General features: G+C 36.4%; 1 protein-coding gene across 1 annotated transcript in view; it reads right to left on the bottom strand.

The window, feature by feature from the left end:
* Positions 1–3,238: 3,238 nt before the first annotated feature.
* Positions 3,239–21,021, bottom strand: part of VAV3 (vav guanine nucleotide exchange factor 3) — a 161,777-nt gene continuing 143,994 nt past the window's right edge. Inside the window, exons 23-27 of the mRNA XM_082052620.1 lie at positions 20,096–20,212; positions 19,300–19,387; positions 15,519–15,648; positions 7,433–7,584; positions 3,239–5,781 (exon numbers count right to left, since the gene is read on the bottom strand). Coding sequence (XP_081908746.1) covers positions 5,740–5,781; positions 7,433–7,584; positions 15,519–15,648; positions 19,300–19,387; positions 20,096–20,212 — 529 coding nt within the window. The 3' untranslated portion in view covers positions 3,239–5,739. The remainder of the gene's footprint in view (positions 5,782–7,432; positions 7,585–15,518; positions 15,649–19,299; positions 19,388–20,095; positions 20,213–21,021) is intronic.

Genomic DNA, 21,021 nt, shown 5'->3' with positions numbered 1-21,021 from the left:
AGTAAAGGAGAAAAAGCTCCCAAGCCACTGTGTTCACAGTGTATTTAACTGGCCTTTCTGAGATACCAACTTTAAATAGCACTTGACAGCATGGGGAAGTGAAAAACTCAGGATTTAAAAAAAAAAAAAAAAAAAAAATCTGGGAGAAATGGTAGAAAAGATGTTTGTACATCACCTTGTAACTTAGTAGAGTGAGGGTCTCCTGGCATATTCCACATTATTAATAGCTTCCAAGCTACAGGGACACTGATCATATTAAAACTACCAGAGAAAAAGGTTCCTTCAATTATACCTATTTCCATTAGACTTAGGCATGAGTAAGAATTATAATCCTAGGAACAACATTGCATCTCCTTGAGGAAACCTTTTAACTGCTTTGGGAAAAAATACTACTAACTGAAGACAGATTTTGAGAGTTATCTGATAGGACTGGGACCAAGTCCAAGGGTTCTTGATCCCTGTACTGTATTAGCAAAGTTTTCCCATACAGAAGCATTAGAGAATTTCTGTTTCCCATCCAATGCTATCAATAGACATTACAAATTTTGGGCGAGCATTTAGAAAATTTACCACACACCAGGCTGTTTCTAACATATATGGTATAGTATTAACTTTTTACTACTTGTTCTCTGATCTTTATTTCTGTTCTTCCTAAAGCCACATATTATTTTATTAATACAAGAAAACAGAGTTCTGAAGGAAGCAAACCAGCCTCATGTCCCTTGGCAATCAGCCACCTCCAAACACGCCATTTGTTGTAACTGTGAGTTTACTTAAGGTCAGATTGTAACATTTTAAAAATGAACTCATATATTTTCTGAAAAGCACATTACCAGGTAAAAAAAATGTAACCCAGAAAAAGTCACCAATAACTTAAACACTTCAGGAAGCTTATTAAATGAAATCTAACTTTACAGTCATGTAAGCAGCTGAGATTCTTATAATGAATGGACAGAATACACTGCAGCAGATCAGGAATTATAAAACTAAATTAGAAACCCAAATCTCATTTGCTATAAAAACAAACGGCCCTGTTCTTAAAAGGAATTTGCTAAGATAATGCAATGAATCACCCTTCTGCAGTCAATTTCTGATTCTTAGTCTCTTCTATATTTCTATTAGCTTATCATGCATGCATCATACATTTCAACAGTTTGTGAAAATGTGGATATCATTAACATCTTGTCTCACAGCTTCACAAAGTTAAAAATACTCAAAACTACCCTTCCTCCATATAGTAGATATCTAGGTAAAAGCTAAAATTCCATGGCAAATTTTAAGAAAGGTTAGGCAACGTGTTAACTTCTTTCTCTTAAACAAAGACATTCCAAGATTCAAAGCTGTATACGCCAGTGATGACCTTACCTGAATTTCATGAGAACAGCTACTACTGTGGGTTGCTAAAGCCCCACGCAATACATATACACACAGAATCTCTGCTGTCACTTTACCTTTATGCTTGCTACACTGGGTCTGGCTGAGATGGTGTTACCTTTCTTCACACCAGCTCTTACAGTGCTGTGGTTTGGATCTGCAACAAAAACAGTGCTGACAACACACTGATGTTTTAGCTGTTGCTAAACAGGGTTGCACAGCATCAAGGCCTTCTATGTTTCTTACTCTGTGCCCTCCTTGCTCAGTGAATGTAAGTTGAGAGGGGACGCAACCAGGTAGATGACCCCAGCTAACTAAAGAGATACTCCATGTCATATTAATATAATGTCATGCTCAGCAACAAAATGGAGAGGAGGGAGCGCTTCTTCCCTCCATCACTCAAATGGAATAAGCAGTGGTCTCTGAGCAGAACTTCTTGAATTTTTGATAAAATAGTAATGTAAGGCTCTCGGCAGCACAGATTGTAGCAACGAGACAGGAGTTAATTTACTGCAGTATCAATACAGTTGGTGAAACTGTATGACAGCGCTAGAGCATAAATTGCATATTTGCTAAAGTTTTGGTAGTATTGATTACCAAACAGAAACAATCATTTTTGCACTGAACAAAGCAAACAGAACAAAACCTGCATCCGGTATTTTGTAAAAACAAGCCCCACTTTTTTCTGTACAGCACCTCTCTTGCCTTTAGCAACTGCTGAAACCTTGAGAATCAACCTGTTTCTTCATAAGCATCTAGAGTTTGCCTATGAGGCCAAGAAGAAAGATATCTTGGTTGGCATAATTTTCATTATTAAAGTCAGATTTTTTTTTTCCAAGTTCAGATTTGCAAATAAGCTTCCAAGACTTACAACTGAAAAAAATATTCAGAACACAGTCACAAGTGGTTCTTATGCCCTAATTACAGTGCTTTCTCAATTTCTCACCCATCAGAGGATACACATCTCACATATAAGGGGAAAGAGAACGTCTGTGACTGAGTGTGATATTGTTAACATGACAATTTAATTAAGAAACACTTTTGCATCTTGCATTAGATGTGACTCTTAGTTATGTGATATGTTCATGGGTGACAGGAAAATTATGCCTTACATCTGCAGAGATGTGTAAATGCATCATTAAATGTAATCATTATCTGTTAGAAGGGCAGTTCCACAAGAAAATCTCTGCTACTGAAAACCAGAAGGGACACAAAAAAACAACACTGCAATTGTATCATCACTGACCTTGCTGAATTAATTTACCTGTCCAGAAATATTTTTATAAATATATTAATAACGAATGTTGTATTGTAAAAAATGCATGAAGGCGTTATCACGAAAAGGTTATAAAGTAGCCCATGAAATTAGACATAGACTATATTTTAATATTTGAGCTCAATTCAACCTGAATCTGTATGTTAATTCACAAATGACAGAGGAGAAAAGCAGAAGATGGAAGAGAAAGGACATTGCTATGAAATATGACACATAAAAGGAAACTTTTTAAGAACAATTTTTTTTGCAATCGAAAAACTACAAGTGTCATCTTTGACAGACAAAAATCAACAGTATATGACCGATTGCACAATGTTCTCTATGGCTAAAAAACAAAAAACCCCCACACCACCTTCCTGGATGTGGCAGAAGTCAAAGTATCCTGAGAATAAAAGGCTCTCAAGCAAAGCTATACTATCCTATTTACATTGACAGCTCAGTTTTACAGCTAAACAAGGATTATAGAAATCTGGGAAACCAAAACAGAACATTATCAACTCCTCCTCACAATGAGAAGGCAGTTAGACAACAAAAGCACAACCTTGATACTAGCCAGCTACGCATTTGGACACATACCATTAAACAAAAAAAAATTAACCAGTTTATTATATTTAACATATTTACAAAATAGTACAAATTAAAGTACTGTAACTCCATTATTGCATGACAACAAAACTTCCATACAGGCAAAAGCAGTACATGAAAGAGACACTCCAGATATTTAGGAAGTCTTTGGTACTTAAAATATAGTTTAAGATGCAGCATTAACTTAACCAATATATGGCATTAAACACAGACAACGACGTGTCAATATATCCACAGAAGTAAATTTAGCTATGGCTTTCATTCTTCTCAAAGGCTGATTACCGGACTCGGGAATTGCTTAGAAGCTTTACAGCAGCTTTAGGATGGAGAAACTACTCAAAATTATTCTAAAGCCAAGCTGTTGAAAATGACTGATGTATATCTCAACTCATATTGAATTAAACTGCCTCTTCTCAGAACTATAAGACAGCAAAGCACTAAACACTTCACAGGCCTAGAGCCTATTCCTCTACCCCTTGAGCAGGCAAAACTGTGAAAGAATCAACTTTGCCTACTTAAGGAATATTGGATCAGGCTCACAACAGACAATAAAACTGCATGGCAAAACATGATCAACAACAGTATACCCTAGTCTACACTGCTGCACACACCATTTACAACATATGTTTTATGCATAATATACATATTTACAAATGATCTCAATTGTTCTGTCAAGTAATATACTCAACACAATCACAGTTTACATAATTTTGAGGTAAATTCTTGAAAAGTTAGAGCATCAGCAGAATTTCATCTGCAACCCTGAATCTCACAACTGGAGGATTTCTAATTAGAAAATCCTCTCTTTCACCTGGTCACCAGTGTATGCCAGGTGTAACAGATGGGTAAGAAGGTTGCAGAGATGAAGGGGATTACTGTGAATCCTCTGTGCTATGCTTGGTTCTTCCCAATGGCCAGGAGGCCAGAAAGAAACAAAGAACACTGGGGACAGCCAAAAGGAATCTGAAATGTGCACTGCAAGATTCTGCTCTGTGGATGAACAGTGGATGTTAGGTTACTTGGAGAGTGGGAAAAACTGCAGCGTTAAATTGTGCAGTGTCTATGCACAGTAATTGCCTATGTGAAAACTGGAGAGGGAAAAGCAAAAGATAGGAGGTGAGACATGATGAATTAACTTTCCTGATTGGCCAGTGTTACCCTAGAAAGAAAATGCATTTCAGAGCTTTATTTTCTTAGAAGTTTTCAAGCCAGGTAGGACATTATCTAAATAGTCAAAGCTGCACATCTGAAGACATCACCCACATCTATTTTTGCTTATAACTACAGCATTTCTGACCCTGCATAAATGTATTAATACACTGCCTCATCAATGGGTGGACACCATTTTACAAGGCCTGATGTTTTAAGCTAGCTAATCTAGATACAGTTTCCCTTGGGGATATGCATAACACTGCAACAAGACCACTCACTCATTGCACTGCTGTTAACATCCCAGGGAACAAGAGAGGAAAGGGCACAAAGAAGTCTGGAAGTTTCCCTTGCATTATCTCATAAAACCACAAAAGGCAACAGAAACTCCTGTCTAATTCTGAAAAAGCAACTCAGAGTTGGAAGCATTAAAGTTCATCTGAATCAATCAAGAGTCAAGATAAGCAGTTTTGTTCTTAAGAAGAGACATTATCTTGCATTAGTACATTCTCCTCTAGAATACAATATTTAATGTTAATGCTCAAAATTTTAAAACTCATCTTGTCATGACTATCCTCAATCGCACTTTCACGGTCAGCTGCTTAAATGAAAAAACCTCACACAAAAAGCCTTTGGGATGACAAAAAAGGATTTCACAATTCCACTTTGTGGATGCTTTTTCAAGCAAAACCACATCACTACATCTTTTTAAATGCTGTTTTTAGACAAATTGTTAGAAGATTTAGGTAGGACCTCAAAGTAGTCAGTTAACTAATTATATATGCATAAATGCTACTCACGTTTACTACATTCATATTTTCTTCTGAATGTTTTTGTGAGTCTAAAACTGTTTGTAAGGTGATAAGTAAAGTAGTTTGATGTTTCGAGACAAAGTCTACTGACTATACTTTATGCCCACTGGAATGACTGAACACTGTTTTCTGCATTCAGTGATAAGGAATAATAAACCTTCATCTCCTTGTACCATCACAGACATTAGCTAGAAGAAAAGAGACTTAATAAATATTCAGCCACAGCTACTATTTGTGGTGTAGTAGGGGGTGAAATGAAAAGGAGCATAAAGAAATTTGTTTTCCAGAGATCTTCTGGGAAGGTGAGGTTGGACTTTGTACTGATCCCCAGTGGTGGCAAATCGGCAGGTTGTGTCTCGCACAGCTCTGGGCAAGGTAATAATCTGTCAGCACAAATTTCTGTATAAATCCCAACATTAAGACTGGAAGGTTCAGACAGACAAAAATGCTGCTGTTTAAACACTTAACAAGACCAGTAACACTTTGAAGCTATTAAATTTTTACAATCCCTGAAAATGCTGGTCAGCAGAGGAAAGTTTTAATTCATTCGTCTTCTTCAACGTAAGTTGATGGAAACCAGCCCACCTAAAAAGAGGAAAAGCAGAACAAAATAATACATGAGATGAACATTTTTTTTCAAATGGCTGAACCAGGCAAAACAAGAATGGACCTGTTCAGTAAGTATAAGATTACAACGACAAACTTGACTGAACTGCCACAGTTAGGGAAAGTACCCTAAAATCAAAGAATAAGATGCAGATATGATGACTCGCAGACAAAATCCTCCCCACCTCCCAAAAAAACAAACAAATGAAAAAAGCTTTTGCCCAAATATGCTGCTATTTTTTTGAATGAGCAGTTAAATACTTAACAGGCTTCAGTCAGGTCCAGGGAATCCTCTTACAAAGGAAATAAGGACTTATTTGATTGCATTACATGGAGTTAAATCCCATTGCCACCAACAGGAGTTTTAAATAAGACAGAACTGGAAAGCAGAGTCCAGTGTTTTACACTTCATAAGTTATAATGTGATCTCCATTCTGAAATTAATGACGTATCAAATAAGGATTATATAAGACATACAGGAAAGCAATGTCATATTTCTAATTTTCTTATCCATTCACTGTAGGTTTTTCACTTAGACTTCTTTGTACCTAAGTCAATTTAACACTCGTGGAAGACCTCAAAACCAAACCTAGAGCATGACTGGAAGGAGCAACTGCATAAACTTTGTTTTAGACTCCCTTCCTAAAATATGCTCAGAGGTGGTCTTATGATCTCAGGTCTCAGCTGTGAAAGCAATCTGAAAGAGTGCTAGTATATAACAAGTTGTCCTTTAGGATGTGGATAGCTCCATTAGAATGAGATGCTCAGCTTTCTTCACATGTAAAATGTATATAAGATGACCACTGTTTCTTCTGCTTCCCTGGTTCTTGTCTAATTGACCATCTCAATTTATATCATAACCAGGCTGCTGTACATAAAAAAACCCCACTTCTCCACATTGCATAAAGCAGTAAATCTGGACATCAACTGGACTTGCAACTTTCATTTCGAGCCCCCAGCCAATCTTTCTTCCACTTCACATTCTTTGACCCTGCAGCTCAGCCCTTTAGAGATGGAAACAGTAGCCTCAAGCACTTCTGATTAATCTGCATTAAAGAGCAGTATACTAATATTGAAACAATATAGCTGCTATAGGTCAAAACTGAAACTTGACTTCCATGCAAGTCTCAGAGTGCAATGTAAATTGAATTTGTAAAAATCCCTGCTATATGTGCCATTTCATATGAGCCACGTTTTTAGAGATCAAAGCAGCAGCCTCCTAAAAAAAATGTCTGGCATATAGGTGTGAAAATCATTCTGTGTTAAACTGCTAAACAGGCTTCCATGGCACCAGGAACCTGAGCTTTTGACCCCAAATACATGGGTGCAACACAGTTCAAGAAAGTTCAGCTGTAGCTGTACTATTAATCCTGGTTATTTTCCAACCATATAATCTTGCCCGAATATTCAGCCTGGCAGGTCACATTAAATAACCAATTAATGTAGGTGGCTGGGAAAGCTGCCTGGCAAGAATTCTGCCTGGCTCCTCTGAAACACAGATGAGAACATGCTGTATCTTGTGAATTTCAACATATAAAGATGGTTTATGATGTAGGAACACACGTTATTTTTTTTACAAAGTCATTGTCAGTGAAGGTAGAAATGAGACAAAGAAAAATTACAACCTTACCCTTCCATTTACTTCACCTCTCCACCAGCCATTTGCACTCATCTTTGTATAAATTTTCACAACATCCCCTTTCAGTAAGGACAGTTCTCTCATGTCTCTTGCACAGAAGTCATACCTGGCTATGGCAATGCCAATCACCTTCGGGCTTAGCACTGAAATGAGACAGATGTTTGCATTATTGGGGTTTGTTAACTGAAGGCTCCTAAAGTAATGTAAATAGAGTAATGTAAAATATAAAACAATGATTTCATAACAACATACAGTTGCATTAATTTTATGCATATGTGAAAGCACCTGCACTACACATATCAGGAAGGTTTAAACATAGGTGAATGGTGTAAAAGTTTAAGAGAGTTTATGTGATTTTTTTTTTTAAACAGTTATTTTTATTCTTAGAAAAGAGTAAAACTAAATAAACTGTAAATAAAAATTCCTAAATACATTTGCAATTATTATACGTTTGTGCTTCATAACAAAACTTGTTGCCAGTTACATGTATCAACATATTTTACAGGTCACTAGTTTCTTTCTATTAGCATTTACAGTTGATTTAACTTTAAACCTCTAATGAAGCAAAACGAACAGAATAAGGTCCTGTTCTTTCAAAAACAACTCCCAAGTTAAATATTAATGCACTTAAAATTGGAAGCTAACACCAGCATGGGCAAAAAAACAAGTTAAAAGTTTCCACAGGAAATTTGTATGGATCATTTGTTACAATCTGCATGAACATTAGTTGATATAAATCTACTCTTTTTAGGAGTTTATTCTGTAAATCACCAGTGAATTTGTTCTACAAAACTTCTCATGAAGAAAAAAAATCCTTACAATTTTTTTTCCTAAGCTTCAGTGAAATTAATAGTTAAAAATATTAAGCTATATCAGTACACAAGCATTTTGCAAATGTAAAGTCCAAATATTTTAAGCAATAAAAAGTTGTTAAATATCTTTCAAAAAGAAAACATGAAAAAAGCCTCATTTCAAAAACCAGCCCCTTTCTCCCAAACAATTTATAGGAAATTATGTTTTTAACCCTGATGCAGAATATCCAAACTTGCAAAAAAAATCCTGGACTCTTCCAATGAGAGGAAAGTGGGCATGACACCTAAGAAATAAAGGCCTTTGATCTGAGCAGTTTAGAAAAAACTAGTACTCTATCAATTTATTCCAGCTGGATTATTTGGTCAAAGCATTCTTTTTTAATTTTTCATTTAATGCCATTTTCTTTTGCAGTTGTTTTCCTATACAAGTCACTGCAGATAGGAATCTACAAGCACAAGCAAGCTTCCTTCTGAAAAGATTTGAGAAGATCATGATAGTTGACTTGATACAATGTACATATTATAATTTCTTTTTTTTTTTCAGAATCCTTTCCAATTTCTTAGAAATTCGCAATCATCTTTAGAAAATACCATTAAGATTCTAGTTTTATCAATGCCTTCAACAATATCATAACTAGTTGCCTTTAAGTCAGGAACACAAAACATGGCAAATAAGATAGAAAATCTTTACATTTTCAGCTCTGCTCATATTTAGGATTTCTTCTGACCCTACTGGGGACAGTTCGTAGAAACACAGACTTTTGCATAATAGTATTAAATATATGAAAATCACTATATTTCAAATATTTTTTTAGCTTACAGAGACAATACAAAAAATATTTAAAAATAACAATGAATACTATGTTTAAATTATTATTACATATATCACAAAAAAGGAATGCCTAAAAAACTGTTTTGGCAACAGATTATACCCTCTTTTATATCATGCCATCAAAGTTTAGGCCAACATTTCAGACTGCTTATGCAGGGTATGCTTATCAAATTCTCAATAGAGGATGCCATATGAAAAAGAAAAACTATCCCAATTTAATGCTTATATTTACAATATGAGGTTGTCATTAGAATCTAGGTGATATATTAACTATATTAAAGTTCAAACATATTTTTCCCCTTTAAGCAAGTCAGGTGTAGACACTACTCATTTGGATCCTTACATAAATGTTATGTCCTGTACCTTATCAGGATTTTGGTAATCAGTTTTTCAGGGAAAGAGCACATCATGGGCAGCAATTGTTTTAGAGAAAGCAAGAAAGAAAAAACAAAACAAAACAAAACAAAACCCCACACCAAAAACAAAACCACAAACACACCACACATAACAAGAAGAGCAGTTATGTCTGTAGGGTCAGTGCAACATCACTGGCAGATTAGGGGAAGCTTTGCAGGATAGAAGGAGTGATTCTGGGGACCAGGGTATCACTGTGTCATTTCAGATTCTAGAAAGGAGATAGAAGGACAAGGAGGAAGATTACACAAGGCAAAGATGAACAAAATTGGGGAAAGAACTAAGGAGGGAAGAAATGCAAGAGGGAAAATATTGAGGAAAACTAGGATAGAAAAGAGGGGCAAATCTGGGGTAAAGCAGGACTTCTAACTCTTTTTCAAGTTGTAAGGCCAAAGAGAAAAAGAAGAAGGAAGCAAGAGAAATCAAAACCATATATCTCCCAAAGTCTTGCAGCAGAAAGTAGCAGAATTTAGATTAATTTAGAATCCAGCATCCATATTTTCAAATAAAAGTGATGCTCATGATGGCAAATATATAAATCCAAGCCAGATGAGTGATGGAATAAAGGAAAATGACGGTGCTAATTTTGGAAAAAATATTAGCCATATCTCTCTGGTGACACAGTCACAAAAACAACTTGAGTAAAGACCATGAGCCCTGAATTCCAAATCAGATGAATGAAATGAATGATACTTGAGGGAAGACAGCATGTGGAAAGGACATCTGTACAGATGCAACACAGAAGAAACACTGAGTGAAGAAGAGAAAGAGGATAGCTAGAGGGAGAGTGTGGAAGGAGAGAGAATAGGATTAACAGCAGAGATGGAATGAAAAAAGCGGCCATCAGAAAAATGTGAATGAGAAATTAAAGAAGAGAAAAAATAAAAAGCAATAAAAAAGAAAATAATCTACTGAGAAAGCAGTAATAAATAAAAAAAACGTGTATTAGGAGGGAGATACTCAGAGGATTAACAGGAAACAGACTGAGAAGCCCAAGAGAAGTAAATAAAAGGTACATGTGTGAATAAGAAAAATGCACTTTTTTTTTCTTAACCTACCCTTTTCTTCTGCAAACAGAAGAAAAGACAGGGAACTACAGTCAGTCTTGATCCACACTAGAGTATGTTGGGAAAGTTTCTCATTGACAGCGAGACAGATGTGCTGCAAACAACGCAATCCTAGTTTGGGCCACTGATGAAGGAACTGGGATGCAAATAAAAGATGCTCCATATGATCATGGCAGGCTGGTCTCGCTCATGTTTCTGCCTGTGCTTAAATGTCATAAGGGTCAATGTATCATTATAAAAGCTATGGGTGGTTGTTTCTCTCTCATTGTGGTATAGCCTCCACGTAATTCTGAAGCCCTATCCCCTAAGGATTGTTCTTGTGTATTAGTTTCCATGCTCTGTGAAGCAATGAATGTTTGAACTAAACCTCAGTTCTATTACACAAACACCACCAGTAGTTCTCAGTAGTTGGCTTAACCCTTCTCCTGTGTTACCAGCTTCCACATCAGAACTAAGCCAGCTCTGTAGATAACTCTGAAAAAAATACTTGTAATATCATGCAATAAGTATTTGTTCGTTTAATGTAAGCAAATTGTTTGGCTATTTTAGAAAAGTTTTTCATAGGAAAAAAAAAAAGGAATATAATTATAATTTGTTGAAACTATATATGGGAATATAGGGAACGTGCAATAAGGCTTAATGTAACCCTGAATCTTGATTGCGGTTCTATCACTGTAGGCCACTTCAGAATTTTGTTTCCATGAAACAAATACCAGTTCCAGTAAGAACAGACTTTACGACCAAGCACTGCATGCATGAATGAAATAGGTCATGTTCTAACCTTGCCCAAAAGGATAGAAGCTCACAGTATTTACCTACAATAAAGGGGCAAAACTTAACTCCTTTGTGTTCTCCAATTCAAATGAGGCAAGTACTTCAGACATTCCAGCTGAATGTCATGACCACTGGGTACATGGTAACACCAGAACGACTTTCTGTTCATCTTTTCTACAGATGTGTCCCTTTATATAAGTAAATGTCAACTGGAAGCGACTGGAAGAGTGTCTTAAAGCTTGGATTCACAGTCAATGTCAAGACTACTGAAAGGAAGCAAAAGTATCCGCGCCCCCTCTCCACCCCCCAATTTATAAGTAAGGTGGAAATGGAAGGAATAGACTCCAAAACAATGAACAACTGAGGGGCAGAACATTCGAGAGCAGTATATGACATTGAGATTGAAATCCCTGGCCTGAATTGAGGGAAGGCTCAGAGACACTCTCGGCACAAGTAAGTACACTCGCCATTCTACAACCAAGCTGCTATGAACATCCTTTTCCCCTCTAAAAACCACGGAAAGCCTTAAGAATCCATCTCATTTGAATGGCCTCTGTGGGCAGGTGTAAAACACACCGCTTACTCAGATACCCTAGTCAGATCTTAATAATGACACATCCACGTTTGTGCATGCCAGACCCCTCTCTTTCCCTGGTGCAAAGCCAGCTTCGGTCTTGATTTGCACAACCTAGACGGAGTCCTCCATCCCCTGCACACAGAGGTGCATCAGTGTCGTCTGAGTGAACACTGTGTTCAACAGTAGTAGCTCCTTCCATACGCTCCTCGAAGGCATTTACCTTCCTACTAGCAAAATCTTGAATTGTCCAGCGGTGCAGCTCACTTCTTTGATAACTAGGTCTTAGAGACCAGAGCATGTCCTAGCCATACTGATGCACTAATTGAGACTACCACTGTGACTACTTTAAGCATTTTTATGCAGTCTCATATTTTAAAAGGTTTGCATTTATTAAAGCCAGAGATGGTTAAATGAGAATAAATAAAACCATATCTAGAAAACAGATGCGTAAAATTAATTGACAATGTTAATGCAGAATTTAAAGAAAGCATTTTCTACAAAAAAACCCTGCTGTATTCTAAGATGCTGCTGCAGCATGGTTTGCTGCAGGGATGGGACGAATATGTTCTTTGTCTATGGTCAGTGAAATTTCAGGTTTGTGCACTTGAACCAACACATTAAAATATATGTAGTTCATAGCTGCCAACTACATAGCAAATTAATGGTCAAGTGGTTACTGATTCAATCTGCTGCGACTATTGAGCTTTGGTAAAACCTACTCAAACTTCTAATTGTAATAGAAACTTTTTGGAAAGTTTAAGAGCTTGATTTTTGTTAAACTCCAAGAATATCATGTAATAACTCAGTTTTTGGAGTCAGAGAACTGAAGTATTAGATTCGTCCCTTCCCTTGGCCACTACACACAGAAACAACAGAAGCAAATTTAGCAGAAATATAAAAGCAGTAAAGCAGTACCTGACCAGAAAGGAGTGGAGGAAGGGGGAACAAAGCTGTAGTCTGGAGGAGTTACAAAAGAAAACCCACAGAACAAAGGGGCTTAGAGAAAGAAAGAGAAAAAGAGAAAAGCAAAAGAACATTGAAATATTGGCACAAGACTTAAATAATAGTTTTTTAACTATATAATTCATTGATAATAAGGAAACTAAGGTTCCCTACTAAGGATGTCTGGAAGGAAATTGACTATAACTAGAAAATTTGGATCTATAATTTAATTTTAACAATTGCATTTTTCAAAGAGTAAAGTAGAAAGAAGACACCCATTCAGGGTTTCAGAGAAGCAAATCTAAACTGCAGACTCTTCCAAATATTTTCAGATTTATCAGATTTTTTTTTTCTTCTTTAATTTTGTGCACCCCACTTCTTAACAGTACAAATGCAGGAACTCGTGCATATCAAAGAATTCCTTGAGCCCAGGAAGACCAGTCACACACCCATTATTAGGGATACCCCACACCTACTGCCACACAACAAACCACAAAAACCACAGGAAAGTGCCCTTCTGCCTCTTCAGCTGACTTGTCTGGCTTCCTTTCAACAACAGCTTTTCTTGCACGCAGTTCAAGTGGGAAGAGGTGAACAACCAGCTGTGTGGCAGCTCTCACTGAGGGCTGTGAAGTAAACTCAATGTCCAGCCACTGCCCCATGACTTATTTGCTTCCTCTACTAAACAATACTACAGCCTAAAGTTTACCAACTTCTTTCCAAGCTCAGCAGGGTTCACACAGCCTAGATATAATAGATATTTCAACATCAACTTAGTAAAAACTAACAAGATACCTTTAAAACTGAGCAGCATGACTCACAGATGGGCTGTTAATCATGGACATTTTGCTTAAAAAGAGAAAAAAAGCCAAACAAAGTACACACTCAGGAACATGCTAATACTTACAAGAAAACTGTTCAATCTCCTAAATCAACGTGTCATCCAGAGTCTATCCAGGTAGGCTAGCAGAATTTTGGAAATCTATTAGATTTTATATTAGGACCCTGAGAATTCAGAGGGGTTTTTTTAACTATTATTAATATCAGTTTGGCCAAGGACAAAACCTGCCATTTCCCACCAGCACAGTTTGTAACATTATATGGCTGGTATTTTCTGTAGCAGAGATGCACTTTCTCATCCCCTTGACTAAAATGAGAGCATCCCATACTCATTTCTCTTGCTCTTCCATATACTGCCTAAAAGATCTTATTAAAGGAGATGTTTTCTTTTGTATGTGGACTGAAGGTAATGAGGTTGTACCAGAAGTCTTGTATCCTGTAAAGCTTGAAACAATTGAGCTAATGCTCTTGCAGACTAATAAGCACAGATGGACAATATAGATACATTCAAACTGGCCTAAGAAAGGAAAGAAAACAAATGGGCTCTGCTCACAATCAATAATAATCAAAACAAATGCAAAGTAAAGTAAGCAGTGCACAAGGAAAGGACAAGAGATGACAAGAGGAAGAGAGAAGCAAAGGGAGATGGCAAGCTAGAGGGAGAAGAAAGGATGGGACAGAAATTCACAAAGAAGAGAGATGTACTGACAGAGGTCCTGGGAAGTAGTGAAAGAAAACAGAAATTGAAGGAATAAAGAGGAACTAGGGGGTAGAGACAGAGCAAATGAAATGCACAGACACATACTGGTTTCTTAGAATCATCTGTCCTAAATTATCTTCATTTTAATTAGGGGAGGAAGAAAGTCTCCAAAGTTATAGAAATGTTAAGGAACAGAGGCAAGCTCACAAGCTCACAAACACAGCAAATGAAAGTAACCCAGCCAGCTTCATCATCACGAAAACTAGACTGGACTCTAGGGTCTTTCACAGCAGTCTTCATATTGTTAAAATCCCCATTCATTTTTATTTCCCTCTTATCATCTGTTGCAGTACAAAGATAAAGTCTGCAGAACTGCAAATCTAATATTTGCTCTTTGACACAAACATCATATACTTTCCAGAGACCAGCCATGTGGTAGTTTTTCTCATTAACATTGAACTTTTATGTGTCCTAAAAGTCATGCTAACTTCCACTTAAGTTGTAATAGGTTAAATAAAGGATACCACATGCATTGTGAATCTTTTCAGTTTATTGCTAAACTTCAAAACTTTTAAATTGCTATTTACATTGTACAGTAGTTCATTAACTTTCAGAAGCTTAGAAGCCTGTAGTAAACAGTTAAGGTTAAAAGGCAGGCATAAAAATAATTGATACATACAGTAAATCTAATGTGGGGGTTTTTTTGAGAAATGTATGTGGTATTACTGAGATCCTACATGATATGGCTACACTACAAGACTGATTTATTTAAATCCCTTTTTAAGATTAGAAATTGTCACATATTATTAACACTTGTAGCTGCATGTATGCAAATGTCTGAAAAAACTAGGCAGGATGCAGTTTAATCTCTCACCAGCATGCCTAATAGATTTCCGAATATCAGGGAGGTTTTTAGTTTGACAGCAAGACAAACTTGCTAGACATGTTTATAAACCCCTGGCAGATCTGAATCTGCTTGGCTTCAAAAAAATCCTAGCTAAAAGCATTACCATATTAATTGGTTATATGTCAAAAATGGAAAATGAAGATGTTCAAAATACCTTGTCCTTTTAATATTTATATGACAGAAAATAATATACAAAATTGTATAATACACACCGTTGCCACTCGCTCTGTTACTCCTTTGTCCCACTGAGTTTTCAGATTCTTTGTATGGAAACTGAAGAGTAGTATCCAAACTTCGAAAGCCTTCTTTGAGAGAGTGGTGCTTATAATATTCTACAAGTTCCTTTCAGAAAGGAAAAGACACTGTCACTGGAAACTGAAACCACATCCTTTTCAACATTCTGGTGTACAGTCCATGATAGTTTTATCACAAGTGACCTTATTTTATAAAACAACATCTCACAGTACATGTTTATTTTTTTAAAAAAATCAAGCATCATAAATAATGACTGCTTTTACGCTTCCACTTGTCTGGCTTTTCAGGATTTAGGGAGGTTTATTGATTTTTTTTTAATTTTTTTTTTTTTTATTAAGTAAAATGTTATTGCCAGAGTCAGCACTCATTGCTCCTTTGAGACAGGCTGAGCATGTATTCGCTTTTCTGAAGTCAGGCAGAAGGCAAGATCATCTGCTTGTTAAGTATATAACAGTAACTGTCTCTGTTTTCTCAAATTTATTTTGCAATTATAAGTGATGTTTATCCATACATGCATTTGTAAGTAAACAGATCCAAAATAAAGCATGAGGCTTGCATATTAGCATGTAAGGCAACAGCAACTTAATGAGCAGATACACAGACCATGCAAAACTTTCAAGGCTCTACCATTACAATTGGAGGTGCAGGGTGACAAATAGTGCACACTGACTGAAAAATCCAGCACTTCTCCTTGGGTCCAATAAAAAAAAAATTGTCTATTTGTATATGTGTGCATTTATGTAAACATACATATGCACACACACATACAGGGACAAATTATATATATGCACACAAACATAAAAACTGGCTCAAATTGTTTATGTAGGCAAGGAAATAATTTATTTAGTTTCTATTCAACACAAGGCAACACCCATCAAAATACTGACAGCTCGTGTTATTCCTTTCTATTGTCAACCCCTGCCATTGTCTCTTACATTTGAATTAGCCTCTATAATGTAAATATCTCATAGTTTGTATATAGAGCCTAGAATAAGATTGAAAGTGACCAGACAAATCAAAGGAAACATACATCATTTGATTAATACTTCAACTGCCAGAGTTCACTCTTCAGAAATGCAAGCACAAAGCAAAGTATTTACTGTAAACCACTCACACCAGTAACTCAGTCTTTCAATTCTACTTACACTTAGATTTCCAAAATCAAAGTTAACCAAGCCAAGCATAGGTCAAAATTAGGAAATAGTATTGTGTTCAAACCCAAGCTACAATGTCAACCAAATTTTCTGTCACATATCAACAATGAGTACCCAGTCATTAAAATTACCAAGGCAACAGAGAGGGTGATTTTTAAGTAAGCAGCATTCAAAGTATCATTTCTGGATAAATGGAAAAATAACTAGTATTAAACTTCTGTTAACTTTTTGCACCACGTAAGTTCATAAGAATTATGCTGTTTGGTAAATATAATAAGAATTCAACAGATTTTAGTTAATGGCAAAATTTAAAAAAAAAAAAAAAAGTGCTTTGGGTCACAAAGATTCATTTGCTTTTAAAAGCTTACCTTTTAATAATATTCTTCCATGAAACTAGTCAACATACAACTGGCCTCTAAAACATTCATTGCACAAATCACAGTAGCAAGCTTACAAACAGACAACTAAGGTACATAGCCCATGTCAGCATGGATGGGGCTCCACAGGAGTGTGTCACATCACCACGAATCACATCAGCAGCAGAGCTGACATTTCCCTGCACCTTGACTTGCTTTACCCACTCAGCACATTTTAACTACTCTTGTGAAAGTCTTTCAAATGTACTGTGAACACCATGTACCAGAGCTGTTCTACTTCTGTTACCTCCAATGTAACACAGAACACTGTGTCACTGCAGATCACTACTTTAGGTTTCCATGCTGCTGGCTTTGTCTCTCATGTGCACCCAGTTCTACTCAGACTAATTTGTTCCTCTCTTCTTCCAGACGCTGTTACATTTTCTCTTGTATCTACCCAGAACAAAGCAGTTGTTCCACAGCACATGCCAACAGTATTTACATTATCACTTACTTGTCTATTTAACTCTCAGAGGCAGATGTCATATAATATCCTAAAACCATGTTATGAAATGATGTTTTCCTAGTAAAATGTTAGCAAGTCTAAACTGGTTGCAATGAGGCTTTTACCCTAGAAATCTTTTTGTCCTCTAAATTCTTTGAAACAACGCATATTCTATTTGTTTGCTTTTTTATCCAAGTTTGTGTCCTATACTTGTATCTCTGATCATTCAGCTCTATTTTGAAACCAGCATCAATGCTTGAAACTGCATCATTACTGTAAGAAGATACCTGGCAGCATGTGACTCCAGCTCACTTGCTTTGTGAAGATCCCCAGAGCACTCATGTTCTCACCAGTTTCCAGTGAATCATTTGCAGTGATTGCAGACTAAGCAGCCACCTCCTTCACATGGTTGAGGAGCACCATGATTTCTGTTGCTACCAATGACAAAATCTCAGGGTCCTCAGCCATAATACTGAACACTTCACTGTTTTTTAAATGTCAAAGGAAGACAGAGTGTGGAAACAGTTTGGTGCATTCTTCATCTGGAAATTTAAGTTCTCCTCATTCTAATGAGCACTTATTTCAAATCAGGTGAAGCAAAGCATAAATTTCTTCTTGATTTTTTAGCACTTGGATGCTCTTGCTTGACAGAGTATCAGGGATTAAATTAAAATAATTTCTAAGGCTTCTTGCTTTTAAAGCTTTTCTCCCTACTCTTGTTTTGTATAGTCCTTTTTTGCTTTAGAGTACTTGGATATGCATGCAGGAAGGCTGCAGTGTAACTTTTAATCCAATTGGTTGCACTCTATAATATATTGAATGAGCTTCCTTTAACAATGCAACAGAAAATGCTTAAGCAGTAACATTTTACAAATGCACTAAGGTAATTTATTTGGACACCTTGTATTTATGAGTCTTGTCTGCGCAAAGTAAGTTATCAAAAATTCTTCAAAATTAAGGATGAAAAAAGGAATTTCTTCCAAGTACAAGAGAACTCTGACATAACATTGAAAGCTCACTGATCTGAGCAGTTATAGCATCAAACTCTTATTTCCAGGGATGAACTATGCCTATAGTTGGAGGGAAAGTTAATGAGAGAGCCTATGTTTTGCGTGTTTAGAGTTCACTAGTGAGTGGTTTGTTGGCACGGAGTATAAATTCCAAGTAGCCACACACAGTTGCTTTAATCTAGACTAGTCGATATTGCCTCCAGATGACTAATATTCCTAGAAGGACTTCTGAGCTACTAGCAGTTTTGACAGCCCTATTCTCTAGCTGCACTTCTTTACCTGGTGCACCAAGACGAGGGAGACCAAGCTCCCCTGAGCTCTTCTGGGCCCTGTGACACATGGCATGCTACGTACTTCTCCCTCTGAACTTACACATCAATAGGCATCGTTATGTCCAGCAGCGCATGTGTACATGTGCTGGGCAGGGAAGGAACCCTCCCTAACTATTTTTAGGGATCATTACTGTATTCCTCTCCTCTTCCATATCACTGCAAGGGACACAGTCCAGTCCTATATATAAATATGTAGTTTTAAGCACATACTATCATTACCTAGCATATAAACCATAAAAATAAAAATTATCCTATTAACAGGTATGGACACAATTAAAATATCTCACAGCCTTCTGCAACTTCACAAACCAACGGAGCTCTCACTAACAGCAATGGTTACATAGAAAATCGGACGTTGTTAAAAACCTAATCAATGCTTACCATTAAATTTTTAAATTTTCTATTTTCTGCAATGTGGAAAAAGCCATCTCTTGTTAAAATCTTGATATGTTTCACTTCATTATTGTACCTGTAGGCAATGAATAGCTTATGAATATAAATGCGGTTTTAATCAGACAAAATCAATAATTACCTGAGGACATGCCCCAATAACACCACACAAATAAATTCTTAAGACAAAATGTATATCTGTGCCAAAACAAAGTTGACATCTAATTAACCAAATATATTTATTAAAGTACAGCTAAAGAGGTAATCTGTATTCAGGAAAAAAAAAAAAGTCACAGCTAACTGCTCATTCTAATTGGGAATTCCCATCTATTTCTTACTTTTATATTCATGTTTATAAACAACATGGAAGCAAACAAGACCCTCACGATAATTTGCATCCACAGAATTTATGAACCCACATTTTACTGAAACGTCTGGGATGCAAAGGGCTTTGTCAAGTTCTCACTGAAGTAAATGAAACAATCTTACTTCAGAGAAGCAGATCACATTGCACTCCGAACACTTGCTTACTCTCACCCAACATACCAGACCATCATTTTTGTAGTCACTACACCAGTGTTATAAAACTATAACTACCTTCCTACTACAAATTCTGGGTATTTTTGTCAGCAGCTTCAGTTTTCCTATGCTGATTCTCTTAAAAGTTATGTATGATTATATTAAATGAAGCACATTTTTATTTTTTCCTTATTTATTTCAAATGTTATCTAGACATAAAAAAAAAAAAAACAGGAAAACTTTCTGTAGGAGATCTTATTCCACTTACTTAATACTAATTGCATATTCTCCTGACTCTTTGGTCCTGTGCCGCACCAGGTAAGTGCTATTTACTCTGTTAATAAGTTCACTCTCTGCTTGCAATCTTTCCATTGCTCCTGCAAACCTGTAACAGAGAACAATAAAAATTGCCTATGATTTTTTCAAAACTACAAAGAAAAGTCTATCAAATATACAACGCAGAGCTCCAGTATTCTGCACGTGATGGAGACTCAAAAAATACATCAGTTGCAACTGAATACCACTTCTAGATCTTTGAAGGAAGAATAAAGCATGAAAAAATTCTACACTGGGAGAGAAAATTCTTAATTAGGAAAGTACTTGTGCCCATGCTGAACACAATGCCTGTTCAGGAAAGGACTCAAACCTGAGCGTTATCTGAAAAACTACTGGCCTGAATAGCTCATAAAACCAAATGTTTTTTCTGAATCGTGTTGCAAGTGAAACAATAAAACAGTGGCCCAGAACCTTAGAACCTCCCTGAGATCCATTGGATTTATCTCAAAGTGAAGAATCTGCCACCATGAGTATACTGGGTCAAAAAAAGGCCCATAGGAAAATTTGCTATTTATACAACCACACTGTTTGATTTGGTCTCATCATTATTCATAATCTCTAGTGCCTAAAGTGTAAAGGGTAGACTACACATACACAGACAAGAAAAAAAAAAAAAAATCAGCTGATTATGTCCAAATTTGAAAGAGCTGACACGATGAGTTGAACACTAAGACAAATAAGTCACTGATTCTGCAGCCTGACTGCATAGGCAGATTTATGCCCTTGCTCTACCTTGCTGGTTTGAGCGAGACTTCATGAGAGGCTGTCAGCAGACAGCTATTTGCAAAACTAGAAGTTAAACAAACTGTTAAATGAGGAAAGTGACCTAGCTTCCAGGGAAAGGACGCCTATTTTACC

The sequence above is a fragment of the Streptopelia decaocto genome, assembly GCF_964273445.1.
Source record: "Streptopelia decaocto genome assembly, chromosome: 5".
NCBI classification, from domain to species: Eukaryota; Metazoa; Chordata; class Aves; order Columbiformes; family Columbidae; genus Streptopelia; species Streptopelia decaocto.
This window is presented reverse-complemented; position numbering and strand designations above follow the sequence as displayed.